Raw genomic sequence first — 26,482 nt, forward strand, 5'->3', positions numbered from 1 at the left:
CTCTGGACTTAGAGTTCAGGCAGGAACTCTTACGTTACAAGTTTAAAAGCAGCATGGTTTTGCTTTTGAATGTTCCTTCAGCTTTATGGAAATAATTCAGACTCGAGAGTTCATGTATTTCTTGAAATCGATAAACAACATGTTATTTTTACATCAACAAATTACATTTTAGAAGAAGTATATGGGTGTATTTTCTTCTGAAAGTTAACACTTATTTAATTTGGTGTTTCATTAAACAAAGTAATTCTGCTTCAAAACACTTTTCGGTAGAAATGTTTGCTTTTATCTAGCTTTTTAAGCTATTTTTTAAGATAGGATTCGAAAGATTCGAGATTCCTAAGATTCGTGGATTCGTAGCACCTTCTTTGGATCCGGATTCTGGATTAGTCACATATCCGCGACAAAAACTCATCCAAACTACGCTAGCAAATTTGCGGCGGGAAAAAGCTAAGTAGGCACAAAATAAGCAGAAATATGATGCCGTGAAAGCTGCTCCAGAAGCTGTTGCGTAGCTTGGAACTCCATAAATACGTAAACTGCCTCAAAAAAAGTTTTACAACGGTAAAACTGTCAGGTAAAACGGTCAGGTATTCCTCGTCGGTCATTCATAGCCCTAATCAGGGGACTTTACCTTACTGAGCGTGGCCCACTACGGCAGGCAGTCCCGCCACCACCACCACTAGGTTTACTAAAGTGTACACACAAATGTGCATGCATTTTTGCGTAGAAAGAATAAAAACTTCCTGCATTGGCCTAAGAAAACCATGTACCGCGAAAATGTGCGCTCCATGTCGCTGGATGTTATTTGTGCGAATTCGCTATAGATATAAACCTAGGTCATTTACGCTATATACGAATATATTTACGCGGTTAACCGCTCATCAGCATCACTGCCCATTTCGTGGCACGAGTGTCTTTTTTTTTTGGGGGGGGGGGGGCGGATTCGGGTGGCCATTTCGTGGCAACTTTTTTTGCCTCGGATCCCGAGCGCCCGGAATTTGCCAGCTAGCACTTTTTTTCGCCCGGCCGCGATACGATCGGGCAGCGGGTTGCCCCACTATATCCGGTGTCGTCACATCCGCACTGCAAGGGTGGCGAGGGGCCACATTGGCACGGCCACGTGATCCAGCGAGGGCGCCGACCGAGCAATTTCCGAGCAGTAGGCCGTGTTGCCATGAAATGACCGCCCCAATTCGCTATTAGTCTTTCAAATAAAATGAGTTGTGGCGAATTCGGGTGGTCATTTCGTGTCAATAAGGCCTAGCGCTCAGGAATTGCTAGGTCGGCGCCCGCGCTGGATCACGTGACCGTTGCAACACGAACATGAGTGCAAGGAATCTAGCGGTTTAGCCGCTTGGATCACGCCACGGGCATCGCGGTCGCACGTCTTCGGGTTTCGTCGTCTGCTAACAGACGTGAACTTCGACGTGCTAACCAATGCGGGCCCTCGCCACCCTTGCAGTGCGGATGTGACGACACCGAATACGGATGGGCAACCCGCTGCTCGGCCGTTTCGTGCCCGGGCGAAAAAAGTGCTGGCAAATTCCGTGCGCCCAGAAAGCGCCACGCGAACATGCGAGATTGCTTCGCTTTGACCAAGCGAACATAACTGCTCGGGATCTGAAAAAAAAAAAAAGTTGCCGCGAAATGACCACGCGAATTCAGCATTAGTTGTCTGACGTCTGAGAAAGAGGATGATCACTGTCTCGTTTTGTTCTTGGAACGACTGGTTCACTGCGTACTTCAAACAATGCAAACAGCTCTTCGTTGCGCTGTTCATTGCCTTCAAGAACTGCGCCTCATAGACTGCAATACTTTTGCTACCTCATTTCTATGAAGCACAATTTCAAGCATCTCCAAGACAAGTTTCTGCAGACTTCAGCTCTCTATGCAAGTAGGAAGAAATTAGAAATTAGCACTAGCGGCCTAAGTCATTTTTCACGCCAACGTTTCCAAAAAAGTGTTGGACTCACGGATGCCATAGCACATCTTTCTTTCTTTCTTTTTTCAACTCTGACCACTTGTCGCGCGTTCTGTTCTTCAGAAGTTCGTTCTGCTACCCGAATCAACTGCTTGTATAGCACGAAGCAGTCTAAAAGCAGTGTAGCAGCTTAGACGTGTAGCTGGAACACAGGTTTTGGGCCCATGACCTCCCTTTGAAATAACGTGAGCAGTGGCAAAAAAAGGAAGAAAAAAAAAGGAAAGGCAAACGTTAAATAAATGATTGAAATGTTGCCGAAATGTGACATAGTATGCAGTCGTCATATTACGAATGACGACCAGGGAGAAATATGCCGAAATATTCAATTATATGAGACACGAAGTATTTATGCCATCGTGATTGGTAACGTGTGGAGAAACACTATTGCATGTCCATTAGAACGCATTCTAAAAATATGCATTTTGCATGAACCCCCTGGCCCCGTATACTGATAACAAAAGTGGAAACTTCCCTACTTATCTTCCCCGCATCTCGTTTATTTTTCTTCTTTTTCACGTCATGCCCATCTGACATTTCATCTCTTAACGTATGTTATATAAACACATGTGTGTCCGGCACGACCACGATGATGAAAGGGATACGTGACACCAACCCTCTGATGTACCTCTGTGTAAACCTCTGTGTCCAACCTCTAATGTACTTCTGCCTTTGCTACGTCGGGGATTGATTTCCCCTTTGTCGAGGCAAACAGATACAGAGAATATATAATCCTGTCGAAGGCAGCGCTGCACGCCGAATAGCTGACTCCTCCCTAATTAGTACTATGAAATTAATGTCTTTCTTCCTGTCAACTACTCGTCCTCTTCCACACATATGCGTAAAAAAATCAGGAAGGTAAAACGCTAGTAATTTATTTAGGAACTTGAAAGGGGAGCGACTAATTACATGGCTAAGGGTACAAAGCGTTACTACTAGCAAAATTATATTGACAAACTTAACTGACAGTTTCGCTGGTAGCAACAACAACAGCTACGTCCATGACGGTGGCACGAGATATTTCGCCGCAGGAATTACGATGTCCTATGCCTCAGGGCAGAACGGTATCTAATTCTCCGCACAAATCGCACTTACCTTATTGGACGTCATCATACAGTTTACAGTGGTAAGTGCCTTGATGTAAGTGTCACAGCACGTAGCAACATAACGGAGGGCTGGGCGTCATGAACGTACAGCCAAAAACAAAAACAACGGGCTCTATTCACCACCGTTCTCTCTCACGCGTACCACTCCACCTGCTCAGCTTATACCAACCAGGAAAAAACAAGGAGGGAAACAGCGAACAACGGATCGAAGGACAACTGTACCACAGGATAGAAAAATATCTGAAGGAAGATAACATCTTGTTAAGAGCAGCGACGTGCATGATTGTAGTCGAACGAGGCTTTATTATTTCTGAGCGGGTTATAGATAGGAATACTTTTCTTTGCTGGCAACGCATTGCTTGAGACAGCAAGCAATGGGGTAGAGTATCGCCCCCTGGCGATGAAACTTCCCATTCATCACCTCACAATAAAGTTGTTGTTGTTGTTGTTGTTCTGGCAACGCATTAATTCCTATTTCACGTAGTATTACCCGACAACATATTTGAAGGCTGAGTTCTCCCGGGTTTCGTCGAACGACTTCGAGAGAGAAAAATAAAGAAGGGCAGAAAATGTGTCTACATATCGCCACCATGTGCAGCTGAACATTACTTCTTGTAAATTATGGGCCATAAAATATATTTTTTTCATCCCTCGTGGCATGACAGGACCGCACACATGTTTAATGCATCGACTCCGCAGAATGTTGCTAATACGCCCAACAAGGACGAGAAATTTAGCTCCTCGAGTTGATCCACCTGTGGCGCACAAGCGGACAACATATCGTCCTTCACTGTGTTGTTCATTGAACGGCCGAGATCCTGTTTGCGCTTATCTCATGGGCAAGATCACGACCAACCTGTTAGCTCCGAACGTTCTTCTGGGACCGTGGACCGGTCCATGGGCCCAACGTTTGGCCATCGAAATATATACAGGGTGTCTCACCTGACCTGTCCTAAAATTCTTGTTCAAAATCTACTTGTCTGAACATTATGGGATCAACGTTATTTATCTCGCGGGGGGATTTTGCCATTACTTCTGAGCATTTTTATCAAACCTAATTCGCGAGAAATTGAATTTTCCCAATTGAACTCCTAAATTTGCCAAGGCAACCGGACTTTTTTTTTTTTTTTTTCTTCTTGACAGAAACAGACAGCGCATGCAAGATTTACACCATTCTAACGAAAAAAAAAAAAAGACATCACTACTACAAAGGTAATAGCCGGGGAAAAAATTGCGAAAACCGTCCTTTCGCGGCCCGCAAATAGACCTCTGCCTGTTTGTAAACAAATGACGTTATAGTGTTCGACAGCGCCACCAGTTTGGTAGAGTTGAACTACGCTCGAAGCTACACGCTTAAAAATGAACTTCACCACATAGCACGCCCCCTAGTCAACTATAATCACGAATGATATCGTTATCTGCCATGATTTGTTGAAAACGGGAGGCGTACGCCTTTTTTGTGACAATTATGAACAGCATAAGTGTCACAAAAAAGCGTAAGCCTCCCTTTTCAACAAATCAGGGCAGATAACGATATCATTCGAGATGATGGCTGACAAGGGGCGTGCTATGCGGTGAAGTTCATTTTTTAGAGCGTAGCGGCGAACAAGGTCGCGCCCGAAAGCCACGGCCTTGACGGGATTATGATGGTCCCTGAAAGGGACGCGACCTTCGGTCCTACTTTTCTTTCAATAGGAGGCAGCGAACAAGTGCCCATTCGTGGAACCCAGCCCTTCCATTCCGATTTGTTTCGGTTTCAACCTGTCTACCAACGTCATGATGACGTTTCTCGGGTAGAGGTCTATTGGCGGCCGCGCTCAGGTCTCCCCACCAAAGAAGCAATGCGAGGAGGCCATGTATACCTGCCCTTTCACTTTTCCTTTTCCAACCTTCTTCTGATAACGGCAACACGGTTCCAACGCGAAGTTATCTGAAAGAAGAGAGAGAAGGAAACAGGAAGGGGCAGGTGACCGTTTCCCTTCTTCCGCATCTTGCACCATCTTGACCCAGAACTGAGCTTGGCCGCCAATTCGCTCCGAGATCGAACGGTGTCGGCGCGCTGCGGGGAACGGAGAACTACCGTGGACGCGTCGCGTGCTTTTACACGTTTACTCCGCATTCGGTGCAGTAGATGGACCATTGGGGAACAGAACATTATCGTACCATCGCGGCACAAGTGATCTTCCGGTGAATATGCACAAGAATAACGGAAAAGAACCATCAACTCTGAACATCGGGCCACGTGTTATCCACAGTAGAAAGGTGACAGTGTCGCTCCCTATATAGTAGATCGATCTCGCAGCGAGTAGACGATTTCAGAAAATCCCATGGCTCCTTGCGCACGCGTTGCGTCCTGGGAGATTACTGGAATGATCCCGTCCTTCACGTTTCGTTTTCGCTGATCTTGACTCCTCGTGCACAATCGGCTAAGAGAGAAGGAACCGAAACAGCTTGGAGACCTTCTCTCCTTCTTTATTTCTAGCAAGTGCCCATAGTTCAAAGCGGCTCTATAAGCTCTCTGGGATTTTCTGTAGTCGTCTATTTACGCTCTTCGAAATGACGGCCATCGGAATTTTTTTGTCCGGCTATTATCTTCGTAATAGTGAATGTATTTTGTGCTCGAACGGGGTAAATCCCGCACACGCGCTCTGTTTCTGTATAAAAAAAGAGAGAGAAAAAAAGGAAGAAAACGTCAGGTTGACTTGGCAAATTTCGCAGTTCAATTTATAACATTCAATTTCTCGCGAATTAAATTCGATATAAGTGCTAGAAGTAATGGCAAAATATCCTGTGAGATAAATAGCTTTGATCTCATAACGTTCAGACAAGTAGATTTTTAAATACAATTTTATGACACGTTAAGTGCAAGCACCCTGTATATACGCTTCCTCGTCGGTACTGCAGACTTACTTTGCGCCTTTGACTGTCCTCAAGCGATGACGATGACGATGTTGCGGATGCGGTACAATTTTAGGAATCGCACGTTCCGAACTAAGACGCACGTATTTCACCCGCTTTTTCCCGCAAAATCCGAACGCACAGACCGTATTCTGCAGAGGCGGCAATGAGCCCCCTCCGCGTATTTCCTTTCCGGCATATCCCCTTCCACCCCCACAACAGCAAGCGCACAGAGATAATGTAAGGAAGCAAACCACTCACAGTATGCGCCTCTCTTCCATTTTCCGGAGCGCCTCATCCCGCTTGATGACCATGAGGATAGCCTCTTTCTCGGCGAGGCTGAGGTGGCTGAGGTCCACTTGATCCATCCTGGTGCACCTCCCTCCAACGGCAGCCCCGGCGCTCCACATCCGTCAAGAGCGACTCACCCCCAGCAGACACCGGAAACTGACCACGTCACGGCCACACTTTCGCTCTTCCAGGGCCATCTACTGGCTTCGCGAGCCGCCAAGCCAAATGCCCTGTATAACAAGCAACCCGGCCACTAGTAGAGCACGTTCCCTGAGTATTGGGCACGTTGATGTCGCAGCTGTCTTGTTACAACCGATGCAAACACGTTCGAACGGCTATCGAGACAAAATTGGCACTAAAGCTGCGCTGAAATTGCAGCAGGAAAGGCAGGTTCCGGAAACGTCAAGACACGTAGATTTGAAGCTCGAGAAAGGGAACTTAGTGTAGACGGAAGGCACAACACCACTGAACGAAGCACGAGAGTTTGTTGAGGAAGATCATCGGCTGCGGTTCAAGGAGTGTCCGGTCAAAGCATCAGGACAGCTTGGACGTCTGGAAGGCAAGAAACGAGTATTTTTTTTTTTTTTTCAATATCACGGTGAATGAACATTTAAACGTGTACGTATAATGACAGCCTGAGTGAACGAGACCTGAGAGCTGACGCCCCCTAAAAAGAAACTGCCATGCACACGTTACCAAAGGTGATCATTTTCTCATTTTCTTTTTCTACGTGAAAACATAAACGTGGGAGGAGGGGGGGGATATGTTCGAAAAAGATAGTAAGGGAAGGTTAGTCATGCCTAGGGAAGAGTATCACTCCATAATGGATAACGCGTGGGGCACTGGGATTATAAACAGTGGGTATAGCGCAATAACGTATCAAAAAATAGACTCCCAGGTACAACAGGACACATGTAGAATGTGTACCAGTTCGTACATTGGTATAAAGGAAATGCTCGGACGCAAATATGAATTCACAACGTTAATAAAAGAGAGCATATATACAAGACATCAGTGTATAACACTCAATGTTATATATCTAACATACGTCTTCCTCAGAGCACCGATAAATTCTTGTGCGTCGTGAAACTGCACTACGGCTGTGAGAAACGGCTAACTCCGGACATTACCCATACGACACGTAATAAACGAGAGAAGATAGTCGTGGTAGAAGCCTTCTAGGTCAGTCTTGTGGTGACTATGGTATAATGGCGGGTAAATTCTCCTCAGACCATGCAGGACAAGAGGTCCACCACCAGTGGCTGATATGCATCCGCATGCCATGACTTTTACCGAATACGTCACAGTAATCAATGGCTTTTATCTCCCCATGCCAGTGGGACACTGCCCGCGCGCCGGGTCGGGCCTGCTAGTGGGACCAACCTTTTGAAGCCATTGACGCGCTGGCGACATCTAAATTTGCTTGATCATTCGTCGATCAAAATCCCGAAACTTCAATCGATGACTGCTCATGCCAGCGCGCCGCAAAACTCTATCTTGAAGAGGCCAAGTCTTCCTTGGTCTCTCAGATCTTATCAACAACAACTACATGAATGATTATGGGATGAGGTGCTTATCAGATGGTGGGTATATCTGGGCCATTTATATTCTGTATGTATTGTACTTTTATATGTTGTATTTTGCGAGCAGATACAAAGGCAACGGTATATAGTTCCACAGGGTTCCAGTGAGTGAGTGGAACAGAGTTCCCGAGTTTCATTGCTTCAATCGACAGATATTCTGCGACAGCAACAGGAGTGCGACAAGACCTCGCAGACGTCAATTACTATTCTATGTGACGGAATCGTATGTATCGTAGATATTATTTGCTACGCAGACTTTAGCTAACGCTTTCCCTATACTTATAATTTTGCAAGACACTTTCAGCTGCTTTTCTGCGTCAGTAAATACGTCTGGTAACTGGAGATATGGAATGTGCAGTCGGCACTGCATTGTTGACTGCTGATTGTAGCACTGTTGACGTTGGAGATATCAGTTTCTCTCTTTCCATTTCTTTCTTTGTTTTTTTAAATGAATCTGGAACCCCCAAAATTTTGGTGCCTGGTTCTCGCGCACTTCATAGATCACTTTCGGAAGTTCCAACGTCTATTGTGCCATCTACCATGCAGGTGCCATCTTTTTTTGCAATGTGGAAAAAAGGAGTGCTTTGGTGAGTGCTTTGTCTTGGAAAACATCATAGCTATGTAACGACGCTACTTCCTTATGTCCAAAGTTTCTTGAAGCATCAGCATATATGGAGCACCCTGAATAGCGCTTACATATGCGGTAACGTTAACATTATCTTGCTAAGCGCTCCACCAACAATTGTTTCATTAGTCTGACACTTAATGAATAGCCTTTCTGGTTACGTTCCCCATACTTTCGCTGCCCGTATCTCATTTATTTTCCACCTGCACGACTTCAACCTTTCATCTCTGTCTCTCTCTCTCTCATACGAGCCGTACGAATTTCACTGATGGCTTCCGACAACGTAGCCGTCTCGTCACGTGGGACGTATAGTTAGCGCAATAACCGTTAAATGACAACGCCGTCATTCACGACGCAGAGATCCGCGAATTTCCGCAGGCTCTTGCAACACCTCCTTATACACTTTACCGTTACCCGAAACTTCCGTAGCAAAAGATCGAAGCGGATACAGAATCCACTCCTGCACCTTACAAGCACAGCTGACGTTGTGGGTACGCCTAATTTTAGCCTCGGCGTAATTACGACAGCATCGGCGCTTCTTAAATAGGAAAATAGCCGGCAAATTGGAAGACGTGACACACCTGGAATACTTGTTCTCTCTCGAGGTCCCTCGAGGTTCGACACCTGCCATTACGGAATGGACCGCATTTCTGGAGGCCAGGAAGGAAACTCGCGACCAAGCATTTCCTTTTGTACATCGCTATACGCGACACAGAGGATAAGAATGCGGTAACTAATCCGCCTAAAGAGATGCCGTCTTCACGGAAATGACTCGGAACGGCGTGTCTTTTTTTGAGTCAGTGTAAACGCGTCCGCGATGCCGCATTTCAATTAGCAGCACCACCCGCTCGTTTGAAAAGACCGTAGAAAACAATTGAAGCAAGTCGGAAAGCGCCGATATTTCGAACGGAGAACAGTCACTGTTCGTAATATCGGTGGTTTTGCGTCCGTCCACGTTCTTCGGACCACTCGATCTTCCTTAGTTTTTCTACGCAGAAAATATATAATGCCTGTTTGGGTTAACAACCCCCGACTTCTTTTATCGTGTCGACGTTTAGCGTGGGATGGCTGCACCGTATACAGACTCAGAAACGTCTATACTCGACCATTAAATAACACCTCTCCTCGCGCCAATAACATTAGTCTGTATATAGTCTGATTTCTACTGGCTTGTGCTCTCCGTCGTTGTGAGGAACAGCCGGCGGAGAGTCACATACCCTGAACTGTACATAGTCTTACATATATAACACTTTATATTAAATTTTCCTCAAACACAACATTAAGAGCATTCGAGACCCGTACGGATACTACACACATATATGAAAAGCGAAGCTCCACAACTCCCGGCGGCTCTCGCGAATGACATCCTGCAATTCGCTAACGCAGGACATCGCACGGCTTTGTACGACGATTGTCCGGCACAACAGCTGCCGGTTGCTTCTAGCACGACTCACATAGCCTATTCTCAATCCCGTATACATTCGGGAGGAGACGCGGACTATTATCCCTACAGACGCCCTTATTGTTGGACACTCACCGTATTGCCGGCAGGTTCAAGAGCACGTGCACGCCGACGAAATGAGGCACGGTACCCATAGGGATGCAAGCACCGTAGGGAAACCTGGCAAACGTCCAATGCGGCACCGACGGGGAAACGAGCGTGCGCGGTGTCGGCGCGCGGGAGCCCAGCTGGCGTATGGAAGGAGCCCGTGCGCCGGGCCTTGGGCTGTTCCATCGACCACCGCGCGCACACAACGCCCCGCATTGAAGGAGAGCACAGGTTGCACAGAAGGATGTATCGAGGCAGCAGCTAGTGTCAATGCAGCAGCTATTTTTGGGAGAATCTCGTTCGGTCGTTCCCTTGTGCAGGCTGTTATAGGGTCGCATCTGAATCACCCTGCGTGCATTTTTGACCGTTTTGTGCCTCGAAAGTATAGGTAGAAATCATCTTTTGTTAGTTCAACGCGTACGAGAGGTTGCCAAAGCAGCTGTCGCGCATAGTAGCGATCCAAAGTATGTTTCTGCACCCCGAGGCTATATAGGTACTTTTTGTTCTCACAGAATGTCCATTTCAGTGCTAAAGTGTTAAGTTTGAGGGAAGACAGGACGCGAGGTGTGCAGTTCTGTCTTGTATCCTCCCTCAAATTCGAGGGAATGTTACTTTATTCCAATCGACACCACCTTGCCATTCGATCTACTTTGATGTTCAACCTTGAAGAGCTTTTCTTTTTTTTGCTAACCACATGCTCTTTGCCCATTCCAAGCTTGGATGTTATCTGCAAGCTTCGAAGTGCTCAGGTAGAGCATAGTACCTTTGGTTTTCCGTATTTATGCATTATGCTTTTAATGTTGGCCAGTTCGCTTTAGCCAAAATTCTCGGACCATGGTCGGAACCTTCACATCTCACATGCAAGGCCTACGAGTTGTTGCTGAGTTCCTCTCCAGCACTGGACTAATGAACGAACTCTAATAGGGCACCTTCCCATTATCATCACTTTCTAATCCCTTCCACAAGCGTAATGGGGCAGTGAACCGCCATAACGGTGATGAATGACCCACCACCACATCATCAACCATTTATGCGTGTATGTGTGTTTTTTTATGTTGCCTTCTTTTTCGTGTCCTACGTTTATTTTCAAAGAACCGCGGTGTCTAATGGAAGGAATGTTCCGCAACTTCGTCTTACACTATAGGTCTCTGAGCGGAAAAAAACCTCTCAGTTAATGGACAATAATAATAAATCAACGCCACAGACGGTCAATGGTTATCTCTCCGCTCGTGTGCATGTGTAGAAAGCATGGGCTAAATACATGCCATTTCTATCGTAGATATTTCAGCCTCCAAATACAGCAGCATCGAAACGGAACTCGGACATACACTAAATATATAGCACAAACGATAACATCCGCTTCCCACATTTTACTACGCAATACCTTTTCATACTGGCTAGCTTTGATCAATGAACCAATCAAATTAATCAAATGTTTCTCGTTCCTCTTCCTATTGCGTGAGGTACTCACAGAGGTGTCTTTGATGTTCACAACTCTCGGCCTCATTCGGTGGGTCGATAATGTTCACGGCCTTTGGAGGCAAGGACCAAGGCAGAAATGTGTCGGAAGTGAGCGAGACTCTATCACGTAAACGACACCCGCAGGAATACAGAATAATGGGGAAAAGTGGCCACTCGCGAGAAGGAAGTCACGTAATGGGGAGGTCATGCGAGTCGAACACATCCTATACTAGCGCACGAACAGACTACGTGCTTGATTGGGTTTCTTAACGGCACCCACAGTGTGTAAATCGTTGTGGTACGAGTTTGGGGGCACATGAGATTGTGATGGAATAGTTGGCAATTTTTGGGCAAGCGGGCGAGTTTTACAGGGGGAGGATATGAAGATTTATTAAAAGAAAAAAAAGGAAAAGTCAGTCAGCGACTTTTAGGAATGATGGTGGTGGTAACGGTGGAGGCTGGTGATTTACCCAGACAACCCTACAACCCCCCAAATGTTAGGTGACGCCCCTGGAATTCCTTTCCTGCGCACACTTTCCTACACACTATAAAGAGGGGGAGGGGGTAATGGCAGAATCGGCACGCCGTTGTTGGCCACACAGAAGTCGGCGCCGTCTCAACGATAGCAAAATAAAGGAGGAGGAGGATGAAGGGTGGAGATTCGTAGAGGGTGCGCGGGTCCGTCGAGGAGTGCAAAGTGCTCGAGGGGTCTATAAAGAGAACTTCACCGCATAGCGCGCTCTGCGCCGTCCACTGCCACGAATGGTAGTGTTAGCGCTTCTGATTCGAATACAGAGGGCGGCGTACGCCTTTTTGTGTCAATATCATGCATCCAGATTGACACAGAAAGGCGTACGCCCCATCTCTCTCTTACAATCAGAAACGATAGCATATCATCCGTGGCAATGGCTGGCGCAGAGCGTGCCATGCGGTGAAGTTCCGATTTTAGAGTGTACAGGGCAGCCTTCGGTATTTCAGCTTAGACACAAGTCGGCAATGACGCAAAGCTGTCCCAACGGAACTCCAATAATGACACCTCTCCCTTTTTTCTGATTTTTGCAACAACCCCCCTCCCCCGCCCCACCCCATCCCGTGCTTGCGATTAACACGCGTACAGGCATAAGACGCTCCTATAGCCAACCACCATCTCGACAACAACAACAACAATAGATGATGACGATGAGATGGGGTGTTTCACCGCGGTGGTGCGGCACCCTACCCATTTCACGTGGAACATTATATGAAGATGATGAAGGAAGGATGAAAATACGAGAAAGAATTAAAGCGTCTGGAGCAATCCAGTGGACGACAGGAAGTCCATGAACAGGTGAAAAACCCTACGATGGAGCACATGATCCTCATAGGGGCAGTGAATGCAGCTAAATTGAGCGGCCTCTTGCTGATACGGGCCAGCTCATCACACAGTATCTGCCTTTGCCCGCAGTAGAGTGCACATTCCATACTGGGTGTTCGCCACGACACCGCAGGTGGAACAGAGGCTTGTGTCACAGCATCTGATCATGCACTTGAATTGTGGGGTGAAAGCCACATTGAGGCGGAGTCTACGCAGGAGGGAGGTAAAATGGCATAATAAACGCGCAGGGAAAGAAAACGACAAATTTGGGTCTGCCGAATAGACGGGAGATTGAGCCGTGATGTCCCGGCGCCCTTGCTGCAGAGCCAAGGATGGAAACCACGCAGTTAGCAGGGTCCTTCTGTCACCTCTCGACAGCACAATGGGCACGACTGTCGGGGACTCATGGGCAGCCGTTGCTACTCTGTCAGCCTCCCCCATTGCCTCTTAAACCGCAGTGGCCAGGAATCCACTGCAGGGATATATGATGACCTTCACCATGTAGACGCTGAACTTGGTAGAGAATGTCTACTACGATCGAGGCTATAGCTATCCACGAAGCCCCATGGTTGCCACACATTGCAGAGCAGCCCGTGAATCGGTGTAGACCACCCACATACGCGGAGGAAGTTGGGATATGTGAGACTGCATCATCGAATCTCGAATGACATCGTCCTCTCCCCTGATTTGTTGCAAACAGTTCCAAGCGCCCCTTTTGTGACACTTATGCAGTTACGTTAATTGACACAAAAGGGCGCACGCCCTGCGCTTTCCAGAAATCTGGAGTGATATCGGTAGCATGCTGTGCACTGGTTAGACTTCGGCGTGTTATATGGTGAAGTTCTGTCTCAAGAGAGTGTGAAAGGCCACTGTGGTGACCTTAAAAATTGGGAGATGTCATTTTAGAATTAGCGAAGAATGCCTACTAAGTACAGCAAATTTTGCTTCGTACAATTCGTTCGCGTTACAGCCAACGGACGGGGTACCTCGTTGCTAATTTGATCGCACCCCTTATCGCCGATTCTATAGCCTGGTGCTAAGGAGGAATTAAAAAAGCCTTTAAAGAACACATTTGTGAGATAAAGAAACGTACTGAGAATTTGGACCAGTTCTATATGTGTGCAGAGTGATACGTGACTGGCATATTCCGAATAGAATCGGGTCATCGTATTGAATTTTGCATGCGTGCGCCGTAATTTGCATGCATGCAGCTTTTCGGTGTAATAGGATTGCCTCTGCAGGCCCGTCAGACGTTCAGGGGACTTTATGAAAGGAGGAAGCAGAGGAAAGCCACAGAGCGCCAAACGAGTATACAGTATCCATGGTACTATATATCGAGAGCGTTTCGACTGCTGTCACCCTGTTAACCACCACCAACGAGGGCGGGCTGAAAAGTTCTCAGTCTTAATTACCCACTTCCAGATCGAGCGCGATCTCGTCATCGTAAAGAGGAAAGAAGAAGAAAGAAGAGAAAAAGGAAAAGAGAAAGAAGAATATCAAGAAGTAGAAGAAGAGAAAAAGAAGCAGTAGTAGTAGAAGAAGAAAAAACGAAGGAGAAGAAGAAAAAGAAAACGGAAAAGGAGACGAAAAAGAAGAAGGGAAATTGTATGTTTGTAACGCGAAGCGTTCATTTTTGCTCGGGATATCTGTCTGCTGCAAGTGTGCAATTTTGAAAGGTTGAACTTCGGGCTGTCATGAAGTTCCTGCTTATGCAGAAGAAAATTCAAAAGGGAAATCTATGAGTGCATAATGCAAACATTAAGTGACGAGTGTCCATCGCACGCAACCGCAAAGAAGTGGTGCGCAAACTTACAGCGACCTGAAACTGAACTGACGCCGCCGGAAGATCAGCGAGACCTCCAAAGGTGTCAACACCCGAAATTGTTTATTGTGTCCATGACCTCATTTTGGCAGATCGGTGAATATCTGCCAAAACAATTGCCACCTTAGGCATACCCAGAGAACGCATTGGGGTTTGTAATTCGTGGTATGCGGAAGCCGTCAGCAAAGTGAATGTCGGAATGCTTGAATGCCGATGAGAAACAACGCCGAATGGATGCCTCCAAGATGATTTTGCAGAATTCAGAGCGTTCTAGTGACACTTTTCTTGAGCGACTCGTTACAGTTGATGAAACAAGGTTGCATCACTCCTGAGACAAAACAACAGTTCATGGAATGGCGGCCGGCGCTCGGGTTCTCCGAGACCGAAGAAATTCAAGACTCAACAATCAGCGGGAAAGGTCACGAGCACAGTGTTCTTGGACAAGCAAGATATTTTGATGACTATAGCTTGCTGTGCCTGTTATAGGAGACTTCGAAAGAAAAACTGCGCGGGAAGTTACGGAACGGCTTTCTTCTCTTGCAGGGCAATGCAGAGGCTCACAAACCAGCTAAGACAACGCAGGTTCTGAACGACGTGAGATTTGAGTGGATTGAACATTCGCCGTACTCTCCGGATCTTGCCCCACCGAACTTTTTTTTTTCTTTTTTTCGTTTCCAAACCTGAAAAACGAAGTTTGAAAGGAAAGAGGTTCTTGACGGACTCGGAAGTGCCAGGAGCAGCCGAAGCATATTTCGGAGAGCAGGCGTCGGAATTCTTTTTTTTTAATAATAAAAGGAACTTCAGGAACGATGTGCCAGGTGCGTTGAACTTCGAGGTGAATATGTCGGAGGTTGATGACTCTAGGACGCGTTATTCCTTGTCAGGCCGATATTTTCCTAGAGGACTTGAGATACTGTTACGACCTCTTCTTCTTGTCTTGAAGTGTTGAGAGAAGTCAGCCAATATTTCGCTTGCTACTCTTCAAAAAGGAAAACAAAAAAAAACTTCACCCGGACAAAAAAAAATGTTACGACCTTTCACTCTTACTGTTCCTGGATATTTGTATCATCTGAGTCGCATAAGAAGTTGCACACGTCGGCTTTTAACACCGCAGTCACACGGGCATTTGAATGATCGTTGAAACCAGTGGCCATTGAACATCTCGGGCACCATTGATAATACGCCGCTGCCACACGGACTGGTCCTATACTCCATGAAAGGAACGATGGAATAGAGACACGGAGAAAACAAACAAACACTACAGAATCTGTCTTTTCTTTTTTTTTTTTTTTTTTTGTCTGCAGAGATCGTGTCGTGTTTGTGCATTTCTCCAGGTCTCAGGTTCCATTGCTCCTGATCAAGTACCAGCTCACCTGCGCCCTTTTGCTCTTTGAGAGGTTGAGTCTTAGACACCAGGTGGCGCTGCGCACAGCAGACCGCGTCCATCGACGTAAGCCTTAGTAGAAAAAAGTTGCCTATAGCGAAAGAAAACGCAATGGTCTCTAGTATAGTAGTAGGTCGTGCTATCAGGAACAGCCAACCGTTCTGGAGAACATAGATCACTGTTGCTTGACGAGTTGGGGATTATTTCCCACCAGACGTCGCCTCGAGTCGTTTTATACCGCAATTTTGCTGGCAAATTAAAAATACTAAGAATGCTCCGGCACATATGTCTATGACTTATTGGGCTGGGAACAAGCTGTAGAACTCCGCCATCAACACAAACTGCATGCCGTCTCCTTTACGGTACCTTTAAATTATTCACACTGGAAACTGCTGAACCACGTGATCAACGATCAGCCGGACGCCGCCCTGCAACGGCCCGTGTAGAAGCCACGAAGCTATAACCATGCCTAGTGGGAACTTCAGTCCTGTTACACCCTCCTCCACGTGTCACATCCGGAATCTCACAAGAGCAAATAATGACACTTAACGTGTTTCACTCTTTGTAACAAAGACGCGAAATAATCAAACAGCTTACTTCTTTCGAACTCCTCCAAGGTGGTCACCAACGTTCCTCAGGCAAAAAAAGAAAAAGAAAAAGGACAAGAAAAGATACTGGCTCGCTGTCACCACCTCAAACCAAGATAACCCAGTGCACCACAAAGACACTCCGGTTTCACCATTCAGAAGTTCAGGTTTTCACGTTGTCACGCGCAGAAGACTGTCGACTTCGAAGATCGCATGCAGACGCATTATACGAGGTTGTCGACTGTCAGGAAAAGGGGCGCGATGGCGTACCTTGCACGCCGCCGCGACAAATGTACGCGTTTAAAAGCGCAAACGGGAAGTTGAAAGTGAATTCGTCGTAACCTTATCAAGCGAGCGAGGTGGCTCCGCCCTCAACAACACGCCACGGCGGAAATCCGCCGCCGAAGCCCCCGTCGGTCATGCGTGGAGCACTTCTTATCAACACGGCTAATCGGTCTTGGTGGGTAAAATGGACCCGAGACGACGCGCAAATAAATGACGTGTTTCTTTTTTTTTTTTTCCTTTAGCGCCGCGTAGCAACTGTGACTGTGACGGCAGATGTAGACAGATGGAGAGAGGACAGGAGAAACGGTGTGGGGGAGAAGGGGTTAGTGTGCGTCGTGGGACGACTTCAGGGGCAACTGTTCCGACATCCGTCTGGGAAGTCTGCCCCAGACAGTACAGCCGGTGGAAGGATTCGAACCTACCGCGTCCCAGGCTTCAGCGCCACCTACCGCGAACGAGCGGCAATCCACTCGGCCATGCTGCAGGTCCAATTAAATGTGTTCTCCTTACCCGTGCTTGTTTCCTGTTACTTTTGCTTCGTTACCTTTCATTAGCATGCAGCACGCAGCTTTGAGAAAAAAAATGGAGTATAAGCCGACATCCAGGTTGATGAAGCCTATATATTTATTTATATATATATATATATATATATATATATATATATATGTGTGTGTGTGTGTGTTCTTTCTTTCTTTCTCTTTCTTTTTATTCCGTTTACAATTTCAATGCCAAAGTGTAGTCAGATACGAAGGAGTGGGTCTGGTCAATACACTGCCTCCGAAGGAAAGGAAAGGAAAAAGCGAGGGAGAGAAAATAATTATTTGGCCCTCGGCGCTGGCAGCTGGCCTTTCCTTTGCGTACATTGCCTTATCGCTTGGTTACCACGGGGAAACATCCCATATCATCATCACTTTTCCATCATTTATTGTTGTTGTGGTTGTGTTACACACGACGCCGTCTTCTGCAGTACTGTGTTGCAGTACATTACGATCTAAGTATAGTAATAAAAGTTCTAAATTTAATACTTGCGGAATTAGTAATAATAATTTGAGAACTAATTTGAGAACCCCTTTATTTTTCACTTTACGTGTAACTAGTTTGAGTGATGCCCGGGCTCTCACACTGCTCGGTGCTTTCCGCGGAATAAAAACAGCGGGGGTGACTGTTCAATTGCAACAAATTTATTTACAAAAGAATGAATATAAGTGACTAAATAACGGTAAGTATTAGAGATTCTGTCTTTCTTATTTTATGCTCTGGAACCATGCAAGCAGATAGAAACAGTCAGTGGTTCATCCAGAATCCCTAGCACGCGCACGCGCGACATCAACCGAAGCAGAAGCCTTTGCTATATTATCTGCTCTGCGGTACATCTCATCGTCGACACCAAGAGCGTGGACTATTCTTTCGGGTAGTAAGTCAGGCTTGGAGGCCCTGGCATAATATTCGCCCCAAAGTTATCAACGACATCTACACGGAGATCCTTTGCCTGCACGCCATGCTGTCGTCTCTAGGCCACAGTGTGTGGTTCCAGTGGATTCCGGGCCATACGTTGGTATCTCGGGGAATGTGCCCTCGCCGATTCTGCGGCCAGGTCACGCTGCTCGTGCAGTTGGATCTGTCACTTCTGTCCTGTTTACCCCGTCTGTCTGCCGGCTAGCCATTCGCCGATACTGCACGAATAGCTCTCAGGCCTTTTTCCAAGACGCTGTCAGGGCCATTATTATACGACGGGTGTTCAAGTCAAACCGAGACATTCCTTCGCAAAAGTAAAATGAACTTACAGGCGAGAAATTAGTTTTATTTTTCAACGTAATTTCCAGCTGCACTAATGCACTTGTCCCAGCGTTTCACGAGGGCTTAGATGCCAGCAGCGTAGGAATCCTTACAGGCGCGTAGCAGCGATGATCGGACCGCATTCTTGACCTCGTCGTCGCAGCTGAAGTTGCGGGCCCCAAGGAACGCCTTCAGTGGCCCGAAGAGATGGAAATCGCTGGGGGCAGGTCTGGACTGTAAGAGGGATGTGGCAGCAACTCCCAGCCAAGTTCCTATAACGTGCGTGTCGTGAGATGTGCGGTATGCGGGCGTGCATTGTCCTGTAGGAGGAGGCCTCCTTTGGTGATGACGCCCGGCCGCTTTTGCTTCAGGGCCTTATGGACATCCCTGAGAACCTGGCAGTAATATGCACTATTGATGGTGGTACCACTGGACGGAAAATTATCATGAACAACGCCAGCCTTGTCCCACAAAACCGTTGCCATGACCTTACCCGCAGACGGAGTGCTTCGGAATTTCTTGGGAGCTGGCGAGGCCGGATGCTTCCACTGTTTTGATGCGCGTTTAGACTCAGTAGCGAAATTGTGCACCCACGTTTCATCGCACGTGATGATCCGATCAAGGAACGGCTGTCCTTCAGTGTCGAAACGGTACCTTAGCTCTTGGGAGATTTCCAGTCTTCTCTGCCGGTCAAACACGGAGAGCTGCATCGGGACCCAACGAGCACTAACTTTCCGAAACTGTACGTGTTCATGAATGATAGTGTTCAACGTTCCTACAGACAGGTCCGTCTTTCGAGCCAGTTCGAAAGATGTTATCCGTCGGTCCTTGAGGATCAGGCGCTCCACAAGTTGGATGTTCTCAGGACCTCTGACACTGGGCTCTGAGCCGCCCCGGCCGGGATCGTCCTGCGCTGATGTACGGCCGTCTCGGAACCGTTTGCACCACTCAAACGCTTTGCTGCGGCTAAGTGTATCGTGGCCATACTGAGCCTGAAATCTTCTGTGAATTTCAGACGACTTTACGCCTTCATTCACGAGAAACTTCATGACAATTCACTGTTCGATGTGCGCGCTCACCTCGTTGTCGGTCATCTTGTCCAGCACCGGTCTTCTGTTTTGCACAAACTTTCACGTGGTGAACGCGGAGGTCTGTCGCGTATGAAAATGACGAAAAAGAAGTAGCGCGAGCCATCTCAGGAGACAGAAAGTCCCGGTTTGACTTGAACACCCCTCGTAGTTACGTCGTAACAGCTTAACATATCGTTATTGACATGTGTGTCTAAGGCTGAAATAGCAAGGGCAACCCTGTATAGGGGGTGGGATGTAGCGGGGTCTGGATAAATCAGTTCATGAAGTGGCTTTTCGCAGCGAGACAAATATGATCATAAGTGACGCGACAGTGGTATAGGTCAGCGCGTTAGTTTTGCATACTTCAGGATTGGTGCCGTCCCCTTCTCAGGCCACGCTCTACGACAGCAACACAGACAGACGCTGAATTGCCTCAAACGTATTCCTATTACCATGATGTCAACATGCACTGTATTATAAATTCGGACTTTCAGTGGAAGCGCATTTCGCATTCGTTGACCCCATTGCAGCATGCATAACAAGAACGGATCCTTTTCAAATCAGATCTTTTTCGTCGTTGGACCGGTCGGTGTCGCTCGCTAAAGCAACAGGATCTGTGTGCCGTTCCCAAGCTGAGTACAACTATATAGGGACATATATAAATGCAAACCAACCACAAATATCAGCGCGCTGTATAAAAACAGATCTTCACTGCACAACACGCTGAGAACAAGCCCGTCATTCACAATGACATCGTATTCCGTTTCCTGGTTTGTGGAAAATGGGAAGTGCTCGCCCTTTTGTATCAATCTGGATATACAGGGTGTTTCACCTAAAGTGATAAAAAAAGTCTAACTGGCGACGTACTCGTCGGAGCATTATGGGACTTTCGGCAATTACCTACTGGAAACTATTACCGCAATTTGGGAAGGCTTTGGACAATTTTTAATTCGGGGAAATTTATTTTTTTCAATTGAACTTTGAAAATTGCCAAGCGAACCTCACTTTTTTTTTACAGAAATAGTCCTCCACGGATAATCACAGACCCAACAAAAACTATCCGCAGTATAGCAACAGGAATAGTCCGAAAAAAATAGTAAAAATTCCGCTTTAGTCCCGCCTGCTTGATTGTCGCAAAGAAGAGCGCGCGGAAGATGCGGGGAGAGGAGGAAGTACTCCCGCCTCTTGTTTTACCTTTCTTTCCATCGCTTTGACCTTGATGCTGGTGACTACTGTCTTATCACAAAGGAAACAAAACAACCGTCTTATCACTAAGAAGGCAAAACAAATGAAGGCGGGGACACTTCCTCCTCTAGACGCACATTTCGCGCGCACTTTTTTGCGAAAATCAAGCAGGCGGGGCTAAAGCGTAATTTGCACTAATTTTTTTCGGCTATTTTTGTTGCGATACTGTGCATAGTTTTTGTTGGGTCTGCGGTTATCCGTGGAAGACTTCCTATTTATGTTAAAAAAAAGTGAGGTTCGCTTGGCAATTTTCAAAGTTCAATTGACAACAATAAATTTCCCTCAATTAAAAATTGTCCAAAGCCTTCCTAAATGGTGGCACGAGTTTCGAGAAGGTAATTGCCGAAAGTCCCACAATCCTCCGGCGAGTACGTCACCAGTTAGTATTTTTTATCACTATAGGCGAAACACCTTGTAATTGACACAAAAAGGCGTTTACATCTGGTTATCAACAAATCACCAAACAGAACGCTATAATTCTGAGCGGTGATTGGTTCTCAACTTGCTATATATGTTGCAGTTTTGTTTATAGAGCGAACCCTTTCACCACCACCTTCACCTTCTGTTTATAGAGCAATGGGAACTTACAGATTACCTACCAGAATGTCATAAGCTAACGGGACTTCTTAGTGTTCGGTCAAACAGGGAACGCCATTGCAGCGCGCAAACACTGAAAGAAGACTTCACCGAACATTCACTTTTTTTTTTTTTTTTTTTTCAGATTCAAGACCGAACAGAGAGAGCAGGTGCTGCCTAGGGGCTGTTTACATCTGTCATAATGTGCTTGCACAGGTGTTTGCCGGAGCCTATACTGGCGTCGCAACATTTCCTATGAAGCACAATAATGACTACACACTCGTCGACGCAATGCGCACATGAAAGCCAGGTGAGAGCAGCTGTTTTTATGTGACAGCTTTCAGCCTTTCACTCGTACGTGAACGATCACCCTGTGAGGTGCGCACAACGTACTTTCAGGCACCTGCATCACTGGAACGACTGTCGTGTAATAAGGCAAACGTTCGTGAATAACTATAACAACCTTTCTTTTCATTGCCATCACCAACATCCCAATCGTAAGACTGCACCCCGTATACACTTTCGAAACTGCCAACATCGAGACTGCGTTATGCAAACAGGCATACATTAAATTCGCGGACCGATATTCCCAAAAGGTTACCCTAGACACGGTCTGCTGCGCATATACACTCCGCGACGTGTCGGACGCATATTCTGCGAATTGACATGGGAGCTGTTTGCGATTCCCCCTTACAAATGCGACAGCGAGTAAACAGGATCGACTAACTACGCCATGATCCATTCCGCAAACGAGATATTCAACACCGCACTGCATATTCGGAACCTGTGACTCGCTGTAAGTCGCAAGGCTTCACTTGCCCAATGAGAGATACAAGTGACTGGACACTTTTCGCGAGGCATGGCATCCTTTGCTATTGTGACGTCTTAAGCTTCAAGTTCATCCTTTGTTCACTTCGTTTCCACCCTGTACATAGCAAGACAGTCCAGCATGTTGCGTACAGCAGACGAGTTGGTTTGAGAAGCAGTGCTCGAGAACCGTTCGAGAACAGTGTTCGGCCGTGTGGTTAGCGTGCTATAGTGTCACGTCGAGACTATACACTCTAAAAAATGAACTTCACCGCATAGCACGCTCCTAGCCGGCAATCATCTAGAACGATATCGTTATCTGCCCTCATTTGTTGAAAACGAGAGGCGTACGCCTTTTTTGTGACACTTATGCTGTTCATAATTGTCACAAAAAAGGCGTACGCCTCCCGTTTTCAACAAATCATGGCAGATAACGGTATCATTCGTCATGATAGCTGGCTAGGGGCGTGCTATGCGGTGAAGTTCATTTTTAAGAGTGTAGGAAGTACCCGGGTTCGAATCCAGGTGGCCACTGTGCTATCTGGAGTCTCTCCTGGGTTTTCCTCGAACGCTCTTATAGACATATGCCGCCACAGTTCCCTTCGAAGTCGGCCCAGGACGCACATTCGCCCCCGCGCGCCAGTCGTGACGTTGCCCACCTCTGTGAGGCCGGCAACGGCGAGCTCACTGCCACCACCTTTGCGTGTGCGATAGATCCTTCCGTCACCAACGAAGCACTGCAACGTGCAATATTCGAAATGGCAGCAGAACGCGAACTCACACATCTGACACGCGTGACATCACTTTGACCAACTCACCCTGCCGCGGAACTTCATATAAACTTCATGTTGCAGCACACATGGTGCACGTCTCTATTCCAGAGTGACGCGAAGCGCGAAGCCTGTTCATCGTTAAAGTCAGGAGACTGTCTCTCTCTGAGAATGAGGAGCTCTGGGGCCATCTGCTGCCGCTAGCGCAGCGTGACTCAACGATCGCTGTTCGGCTGCGCACCTGTACGACCCCACGTCTGAAGAAGAAAGGCCGATCGCAAAAGCTTCTGGCAAATTCGCTTGGCCGCTTAATTTATACGGCGCTCCGTATTAGACGTTCCCCCTTCCACGAAGTAATAGCCGATCACATCCGTATAGCGTGTAAATAATGAAGTAGGTAAATTTCGAATTAATTGACGTCGATGCATGGGAAGGAAAGTAGTGTAGCGACAGAACGGGTTGATGCATGGGAAAGGTATAAGCGGTCGGATGGTGTGCAGCTGTGGAAACATTTCGTTTATATCAGCCTGCACGACTTCCCTCAAAATCTCTTTGAAAAAGCCCTCTTGACAACAACAACAAAAAATAAAAAAATTGAAATAACGAAACGTTTTCAGCTTCGCAGCGCTAATACAACTATAGAAGAGCCGCGCGATCATCGCGCGTTACAGATAAGTTTGTCCAAGGCTGTACGCAGATAGAAGTCTGAGAACGCCTACTATCCAGCAAACAACAGCGTTTTGTGTGATTTCATATGAGTGTTGAAAATACGTGTTTCAAAAAACAGAAACTGAACAACAGCGTGTTAGGGCACCGTCGCATAACGTGAAGTGTCAGGCATGCATGATGGTGATTATACGCGTCAAGCCGACTTTGCCTTTCCGCTCTCATTATCCGTTCCACTCATCTTAAAATCGTAATCCAAGACAGCGGCAGGGCTTCGCTGTGCAGCTTTGCCTGGATGATCGATTTACGGTTTGTGGTACGCCAAAATTGCCACCGCGAGCCGGTGACCGCAATTTTTCTTTCATTCCACGGATAACCCATGCCATGGATAACCCAAGTGACGCCTTTCTAAATAGAACAACTGCGGAAACTGAATTTGAGTTTGATTTGGAATTTTCTGGCGCAAGGATACCTGGGATCACGCTGCGCCGCACTAATTAAACAACTGCAGAAATGGGTACAAACGTTAACTCCAACAAAGCATACAACAGCTTAAACGCCCACATGAGTTATTGTAGTAACGGTAAATAAAGACACACGCCGGAGATGTTTCCAAATTCCTCATAAACGCTCGGGCATCCGCTTTCAGAACTCCACTTCAGGTCTCTGCAACCGAGCCGAAAAGAGTTACTCCATCGCATTAAAGTACTCCATCGCATTATAACAATCACCCTTTGATCTTAAAACGGTTATAAAGGTCAGGTAAACAGCGATCACAAGATGAAACAACCGCCGTCAGACCGTTGAAGTTTTTATGAAGTTTGCATTATAGGTGGCGCTGTTCCATTGCCGCGTTAAAGAGAAGCAAAGCAAGACGACTTTGATGGTACTCGCTGACAGCACTGACGTCTAATTAGCTGCGTGCCAGCAGGCCGTCCACTCAACGTATAGGAGTTCCTTTGAGAACGCAGTGAGACCCAGTGAACCGTAAGTCTGGACATGCTCCACCTCTCCCTGTCACCGTCTGCATTAGGGTGAGACAGAGAAAAGGTGGCGTACAAGAGTGGACACCGTCGTCAACAAAGAAAGGATGGGGGTTGTTGCAGGCGTGCGGTTCACCTGTTCTGACACCGGTTCGCAGAATCGGTTCCCGTGAGGCTAGGATGCCGCTTTTTAAAGTAAACAAGGTCGTACAGAGTGCGCGGAAAACAGCAACTGCTGAAAGGATGCCATATTGTTGCACAAACCTGAGTAACTACGGATGATTGAAATAGGTTTGTCGAAGAATTGACCGAAACTTTATTTGTAGTATATTCTAGCCTTATACATGTAAATAAACACCCAAGATAACGAAGTCAACAGGACCGGGGGAAATTCGATATAAGCGGCAATTCGATAAAAGAGTAAGTGCCACAAGAAAAGTGACAGCAAAGCCTCTGAAGGGCAGGGAAACGCCGCGGATTAAGCAAAGTATTCAAGCAAGCAAACCAACATCGGTGGCGTTATGTGGACAAAGAGAGAGAAAAGGAAATAAGCTGGGTTCGCAGCACGAGCTTTCACCGGCTCGCCCTTCGCGCTATAAGCGGGGTCGGCTGGAAGGACGCTTCGAATAAAAGCCTCGAATGATCGGGTATCGAAACGCATGAAACTCGGTCGCACAGCGGGACACTTCGAAAAAAGCGATAATTCGAAAAAAAAAGATGGCGGGGGGATTTACTGGCAGAAAAAGAAAAAAAAACAAAAAACAAGAAGAACGGTAAAACGGGAAAGATGGTGGGTAAAGCTTCTACCCAAGCCAAATGAAGGGTAGGTCAGTAACGGCATGTCTGAAAAATTAATGTGACATACCCTGAATGTTTATAACGGAAGGCTGAGAAGTTATCTAAAGAGATCAATAATTGACACTCGGGCAAGAGTTTGCACGGAGCTAGGATGTTAGCAATTTATTTCAAGTTCAAGGAGTAGGGAAATCTATTTGTCCTAGGAAGCAGGCATATACCATATGCATAAGTATAGAGGCTAACATGTATAAACCACAACTCCCTTGGTAAGTAGTTTCTTGCTGCTGTCAAAACTGCGTACTGCCGCATGCATCTTATTTACTTTGAGGTGAAATATATAAACGTGTTTTTGATACAACGTGACGACTAGTCTGAAAACGAATCATCTACGGGATGCTTTGGAAACCTAACGTATTTTGTTCACAAACTTGGCGGAAGATATAGAATCACTGCAAAATATAATCAGTTGGAACCCCTGCAGTACTCGCGTAGCAATACTGTATCCTACAGTTTTCACGGATTACGGTAAGAGGCGCGACATTTAGAGAGCAAAAAGATAGACAAGAGGCCAGAAACCGAACACGGAGTAGCCAGGAACAGAATAACGGTATCAAGTAATATTTATCAGTTTTGTCAGGACTCTATATCAGTACTACAGGACTTCATTGCTAACGCTAACGCGCAAGTTGCTAACGCGCCTTAAAAGTACCAATCATCATAAACTACAGCAAATGATGCTATGAGGAAATTCATTACGCAGTACAAGTTATAAAAACAAAATAAATGTACGACATATTGTTCGCGCCAAGGCATAATCTTCCTTCTTTTGAATGTTCCGGTCAAACGTTCGCCAGACACGCGGCCATGG

The 26,482-nt window shown here is 46.6% G+C and overlaps 1 protein-coding gene across 4 annotated transcripts in view; it reads right to left on the bottom strand.

Moving 5' to 3' along the window:
- The window catches only part of LOC135400948 (uncharacterized), a 203,243-nt gene that overhangs the window by 174,448 nt on the left and 2,313 nt on the right, over nucleotides 1-26,482 (bottom strand). Inside the window, exons 1-2 of one of the 4 annotated variants that reach the window (XM_064632978.1) lie at nucleotides 23,216-23,335; nucleotides 6,244-6,825 (exon numbers count right to left, since the gene is read on the bottom strand). In XM_064632978.1, coding sequence (XP_064489048.1) covers nucleotides 6,244-6,392 — 149 coding nt within the window. In that variant the 5' untranslated portion in view covers nucleotides 6,393-6,825; nucleotides 23,216-23,335. Of the gene's footprint in view, nucleotides 1-6,243; nucleotides 6,826-16,040; nucleotides 16,127-16,648; nucleotides 16,949-23,215; nucleotides 23,336-26,482 lie in introns of those variants that run through there. The other 3 variants (XM_064632980.1, XM_064632981.1, XM_064632979.1) reach the window with 3 other exon arrangements.

This window comes from Ornithodoros turicata, chromosome 7 (genome assembly GCF_037126465.1).
Source record: "Ornithodoros turicata isolate Travis chromosome 7, ASM3712646v1, whole genome shotgun sequence".
NCBI classification, from domain to species: Eukaryota; Metazoa; Arthropoda; class Arachnida; order Ixodida; family Argasidae; genus Ornithodoros; species Ornithodoros turicata.